This window comes from Phyllobates terribilis, unplaced genomic scaffold (assembly GCF_046119375.1).
Source record: "Phyllobates terribilis strain yellow unplaced genomic scaffold, ASM4611937v1 Scaffold_2__4_contigs__length_985480577, whole genome shotgun sequence".
Lineage (NCBI taxonomy): Eukaryota > Metazoa > Chordata > Amphibia > Anura > Dendrobatidae > Phyllobates > Phyllobates terribilis.
This window is the reverse complement of record NW_027362762.1, coordinates 170,140,662-170,147,137: the sequence shown is the minus strand read 5'-3', so window position 1 is coordinate 170,147,137 and position 6,476 is coordinate 170,140,662. Positions and strand designations below refer to the sequence as shown.

The 6,476-nt window shown below is 40.9% G+C and overlaps 1 protein-coding gene across 1 annotated transcript in view; it reads right to left on the bottom strand.

Moving 5' to 3' along the window:
- Positions 1 to 294: 294 nt before the first annotated feature.
- Positions 295 to 6,476, bottom strand: part of LOC141250827 (uridylate-specific endoribonuclease D-like) — a 31,167-nt gene continuing 24,985 nt past the window's right edge. Inside the window, exons 5-7 of the mRNA XM_073670110.1 lie at positions 3,094 to 3,200; positions 892 to 1,034; positions 295 to 433 (exon numbers count right to left, since the gene is read on the bottom strand). Coding sequence (XP_073526211.1) covers positions 322 to 433; positions 892 to 1,034; positions 3,094 to 3,200 — 362 coding nt within the window. The 3' untranslated portion in view covers positions 295 to 321. The remainder of the gene's footprint in view (positions 434 to 891; positions 1,035 to 3,093; positions 3,201 to 6,476) is intronic.

Here is a 6,476-nt window from a genome sequence, read left to right as displayed (position 1 = left end):
TACTGCAATTTCTTAATATGTTCTGCAGGACTTGTCTCTACCACTTTATGGCCACTGTATGGCAGTAATATCGGTCTTGGTCTTTGTATAGTGAATTTCATTCAGTAACACTTGCTGAGGTGCCTACAATACCAACTGTAATTAGGGAGTGCTCTGCAGTTGTAAACAGGGTTACCTGGTTAGGAGCCCACCCAGATGAGTTTCACCAGAAGTCCTTAGCAACATCTGAAATTATTCTAACAGCAACATTGAGAACAGACAGCTAACAGAATATTTGCAAAGGAAATATTTTATTTGCACATCAGGGTAAAACTTTTCTTTCTAAACGACTGGATAAGAAGATGCCACATATCTCTTGCCATTTCCATATGTTGAATTGGCCCACGTGTACGTCTGTATCACTAAAGTCTGTCCACCCATCCTGATGGAGCACCTAAAAATAAAATGAGAATATTCAGTAACTACAGCAGTCAGTGCAAGAGCGTTCTATAGTAGTCAGATAAATGGACATGAATAGCCTGATTCACCAAGACTGGCAATTTTCTTGCTGCTCTTGATGAGGGTCGTGCTGAAGTCAGATGCTCTTGATTCATGAAGTGCAGCCTGTCTCTTTATCAGCCTAGACTGTCTGACGAGTGGTGTGAGCCACCATGTGCTACACCAAAAAACTTACTGTAGTAAGATACTGTCATATGGCATGCAACAGCTCGTCATGAAATAGACGACTTGTGGTGTCCCGCCCGTTATGCCCCCTCCTACCCAAGATCAGACCATTTTAATGTAGCTGAGAGGAACTGGCGTGAAAACACTAAAGGTCACAAAATTTAGGCACAACTCGGAGTTGCGCCTAAATTTTCCGACTTTTCAGAGCTTTTGTGCCAACATACTTACTGACTATCTGGTTTTGTAACATAACACAGAGTAAATATCGCAAAGTCAAACTCTGGGCTCGTTCCTACAAACAGTGACCCCAAGGTTTTCAGGTATGTAGACCACTTGAACTGCAATCCAAAGACATCAGGATAACCAGACCACTGAAAATGTAAAAAAAAAATAAAAAAAAAACATTAAAATATACTAGTGGTATTTAGGGTCTTGATGATCAGGTACTTTTATTGACTTTACACAATACTGCTATATTGGCTAGAACTTTTTTATTTTTGTATTGACAAATAGAACTTTAACCCTTTGGAGATACGACCATTTTTTGCTTTTTTCTCCTCGTGTTCTAAGACTCATAACTTTCTTTTATGAAGGCTAATTTCTATAGGATAAGTTGTAGTTTTAAATGCTGTCACTCATTTTACCATATAACATACTGAATAACAAGAGAAAAACCCAAGTGGAGTGAAATTGAGTACAAGAATAAACAAACACTAATTCCACCATAGTTTTTTGGATTTTATTTTTACACCATTCACTTTAAAGCAAAAATTACCTGGTAACTTTGTTCAATGGGTCAGTACAATTATCGTGGTACCAAATTTATATAGATATATTTTTTTTATTGAGTGGCCATATTTTGAGGGCCATAACTTTCTTGTTTTTCTGTAAACATAGCTGTACTAGGGCTTCTTTTTTGAGGGGTGAATTGTAGTTTTTATTAGAATAATTTGGAGGACCATAAGACTTTCTGATCTTTATAACCATTTTTGTTTGTTTTGATGTTCACCGTATGGAATTTCAAGACTCCGAGGCACTAGAGTTTTTTTCTGGAAAATCGTAGCTTTTATTTCATCCTTAAAAATATATTGCTATATGGCAATACTTGCATGGCAACGTTTCAGCCGTATCAGGCCTTTGTCAAGCCAAAAAAAGAGATAAAATACAGGCTATGGAGCCGATTCATAAAGAATAGCGTAGCGTACAATTTCAGTCTTGCTGAAATAGAAAGCAACAAATTCATTAAGTCACGCACGCTACTTAATGAATTAATGTCGCTACTAAGTGGCGTGTGCCTCTTTGCGCTGCGCCAGCAATGCTACTCCAGTAGAGGACTGGCATTTCTGGCATACAAAGCTCCGGGCATTTTTGATGAACTTGACAGGTGAGTGTGGTCATGCCCCATACTGCCACAGCTCCGCCCATTTGTTGCAAATTTTCAAACCTTTTATGCCAGTTTTCTGGCACAAAAACAATGATAAATCGGCCCCTAAGTTTTTCCTGAAAATAACTCTGGTGCCTCTGATACTTAGAATACAATTAGCCTGGTGGGAAACTGAAATGAAGAGGCACAGTAGTGCTAGATTGAAATTCACTGTATGGGATAAATATTTTGATATCTTATTAGTTCAGGCAAATATACATTCAATGATACTAAATATATATATTTTTTTTTTACATTTTGCTATTTACATTTGGGAAAAAAATGGGGTTGATTTAAATATTTATATATAATATTTTTAATGTGTGTTACATTTTTAATTAGTTCCCTTAGGCGATTTGAACCTGTGATCTACTGAAGTGTACTGTGAAATTGACAATCTCCTTTCTTTGGAGTTTTAACATGGCAGACACAGTGCCGGGGCAATCCATCAGTATCCCATGTTTGTGTTGGAAGCCTATTAAATGCCACAAGCTTGATGGAATTTTAGAGGTTAAACTGCTCCTATCAGAGCTTAGCTCAGATATTCTCCTTTACTGGTTGTATAACACAGTCTGCACTAGTGCTGTATGGCTCTTTAGCCTGATTTATACAAGGAGTGCGCAGAGTTCAGTGATTGGCTGCAGCAGCGATGTGAGTTTGTGTACGTGACATCAAAACTTAATTTGTCTACATTAGAGGAAACAACTGGGGTCCACTTTTCTAAAAATGGAAACCCCCTTTAAGTTCCCTTGTTAAAGAGACATACCATGTGGTACACATTTCTTTGTTTGATGTCTCTGTATTGAAAAGTGTAGTCAACTAAACTTTCCAATACAGTTGAAAAGAAGTTACGCTGGCACATGTTACGCAAAAGGACACCTCTCATTAATGGGTGTAATAAAAGCATTTCTAGTGTATACACCAAGTGGAAGCACGGCGTGAACAGCGCCAAAGAGTTACTGAAGAAATATATATTATATATATATACAACTGTTACAGAAACTTACTGGACCATCTGCACTGTAACTCAGATAGTTTAGGTCTCCAGACTTTTCTTGCAGGTAGAACTGGATCCAGCTGTGGAATCCAGAAACCTTCCCGCCGTGGATCTCACCTGTGTACAGAGAGCACCAATCACTAACATGTCTCTTTGATCAGCTTCATACATCCTTTTTTCCCGCTTTGAGTACTGACCGCAAAGGAAGGGCTGATCTCAGCTCTAATGACCCGAACTCAACAGCCTCATATACATACATGAGTTTGTTGAATTCAAGTCAGGAGATACACGACCTGTCCATACATTACAGGCCAGTGAAAGGTGAATATGTGAATCTGGCCTTATAAATTGATGGACCAGTAATATTGAAAAGAATCACATTTTACCTGTTAACTACTCACTTACCATCCTATAATTCTGTAGCAGGTCTCAGTAGATGAAATATCACTAATAATGTGTTTCACTGATCCTAAAAGTCATGGCTCTAAGTAAATGGCGCAAAAAATATATATATATTTTTTTTTTAAAGTAGTAAAGCAGAAAAGAGTATATATATTTGTGCGATAACCTCATGTGGTGTACGGCAGAGAGGTGTACTCCTGGCAGTGTATAATGTGCCTCGCGGTGGCCGAGCTTTCTGTCACAATGAGCCTCTTTCCCTCACAGATTAGACACACACAAAGTTCCACAATATAATGCTTATACAGTAGCCGCCTCTATAAGTAGAGGATGATGGTGGTAGTTTATGCAACTAAGCGCCAATCATGAAGAAGTCGTATGAACTTAAACAGAACAGTCTCCTTTCTAATGATAAAGGGGCAAATAATTATTTACAAAGTAGGGAATTCAACTCACAATTGAAGATTGCTTTGTACATGCAGACAGGCAGATCTATGAGGGACACTTGTTTCATCAAATCGGAATATTTCTTCCTTAGAGATGAGCTTTGCTTGGGAACAGGATCTGAATAGATCCTTCACCCCTTCTGAAATTAAAAGAATACTACTAGCACCTAAAGCCTCCTCTAGATGTGTTAGAATACAAGAGAATGGCTATAAGGTCCTCTCCAGGTGGTATATGACCCCATCAAAACTTCAGAAATTTTACAAAGGACTTGATCCTAATTGCTGGAGATGCTCTTCTGAAGTGGGCACTATGCTCCACATGTGGTGGAACTGTCCATTGATCAAGCCCTTCTGGACAAAAATAATTCAAGCTATAAATAAAATTTTAAACTTACAACTCTCGACCTCACCGGAAATCTGCCTTCTGTTTCTGTTTCCAGATAACATCCCTAAATTAAAACTAACTCTTCTTAGACAGCTCCTTGCCTCGGCTAAGATTCTAGTGACATCTTTATGGAAATCTGTGAAGACTCCAAATATCTCACTCTGGGAAATTAAGGTAGAACAAATATATAGGTTAGAATAACTAGCTAGATGGGATGAAAAAAGGCATAAACAATTCTCGGTGATATGGCGTCCTTGGCTCAGATATACTACAGATCGTACAATATTAACCTAGAATACTTAGATCGTTAGCCCATCCCAACTCAGCTACCCTCCCATCCCCCCCTCCATCTTTATCTTTGTAATCTCCCCCCTCTCTTTTCCCCGCTTCTTTCACCTCCCTCTCTATCTTCCCCCTTCTTCATGTTTTTCTCTCCTAAAGTTTATTCCTAGGTAATCACATTAAACTTTCTTGAAAATGTAAACATATTATGCGACCACAGTTTTGGACTCTGGCATGTTCAAAAGAACCTAATCTTTTTTTTCTTTTATATATTTTTCTTTCCTGAAACTTGTCACTGACTGGCTGAAACTTGTGAAGTCCGTTTAATTATTTCTTATAATCTATGCGATAACCTTTTATTGAATTGTTTCGCAAACAATGTGATTTTTCTATATTCAATTGTAAACCTTCTTTATAAAATCCTACTAAAAAGATGTTTAAAAGAAAAGAGATGAGCTTTGCTTCTGCCCTGAGGTAGTTTTTTTTTTCCTCCTAGAGGTGCAATAGGAATCTTCCTAAATATGAAGGCTGTCAGCTCCCCTTATTTTATTAGTCCCTTCTAGACGCAGGGGGAGGAAACTCCTTTTCCTACAAAATGGCTTCCTTTTCTCATTCCTCTCACAACATGTCTGACCTCCAACTGCCGCCTCAATTCTTGGATTTAGCTCCTCCCACTCTCATGTGACTCTTACAGCTTCAGCCATTGCCTGACTACCCTGGGGAATTTGTTCCAGAAACTTCTGCATATTATGCAGAGATGGGTCACATGATCAAGGGAAGATTAACCCTTTTTGTGCTGCCAGTCAGGAGGTCTCACAATGTGCTTACAATGTACAGTTCACACAAAAATCACAGCATTTATAATGAACACACTATACAATCAGTATCCCATGGAAATGGCCACTTTGTGGGATACCGCATTTGGAATCACTGTAGTTGCACTGACATGAATAATACAGTTGATATGCCATTTTTCACGCACAGTAAAAGCCATAAAAATGAAACTCGATGAGTGACAGGATTGCGTTTTTATTTCCACTCCATTTCACAACATTTTTTTCTCCCATGTGCAGTATATTACATGGTAAATACAATGGTTGGACAGAAACTACCAATCATTCTGCAAAGAGAAGGCCCTCATACAGCTACAGTATGTCAGGAGAAGAATAAGGGACTTATTGCTCTTGGATGGTGATGAAAAATATGGTGGCAGAAAGGGATGAACTGGTTATAATATAACAACTGTGGCGTCGGCGTCTCTGCCTGGCACGTCGGCGTCTCTGCCCCCTGCCAGGCAGAGACTCCGTCCCGCTCACCTCCTCGCTCCCCGCGCTCCCTGCTCTGCGTTCTCTAGCACTCTTCTTCCTGCTGCCAGCGCGCGCAGCTCCCCGGGCACTGTGCTTAGGGCGCGCGCGTGCTCCCTCCCTCTTAAAGGGGCCGCGCGTGCAGTCCTAAGGAGTCCCCGGCCAATAGCCGAGGGTCCTCCCATATATAAGGCACCTCCTCCAAAATGGAGGTGCCCGAGCTAAAGTTGTTGCACAGTGTTTCTGACCTCTGCTTCAGCCCTCAGGTCCCGCTGCTAGCCTGACTACCAGTCTTGCCCGCCAGCCTGTTACCTGCCTGTTACCTGCCGTGCTTGCCAACCTGCTCACCTGGGAGCACTTGCCTGTTGCCTGCCTGTTACCTGCCGTGCCTGCCAGCCCGCTCACCTGGAAGCACTTGCCTGTTGCCTGCCTGTTACCTGCCGTGCCTGCCAGCCCGCTCACCTGGAAGCACTTGCCTGTTGCCTGCCTGTTACCTGCCGTGCCTGCCAGCCCGCTCACCTGGAAGCACTTGCCTGTTGCCTGCCTGTTGCCTGCCTGTTACCTGCCGTGCCTGCCA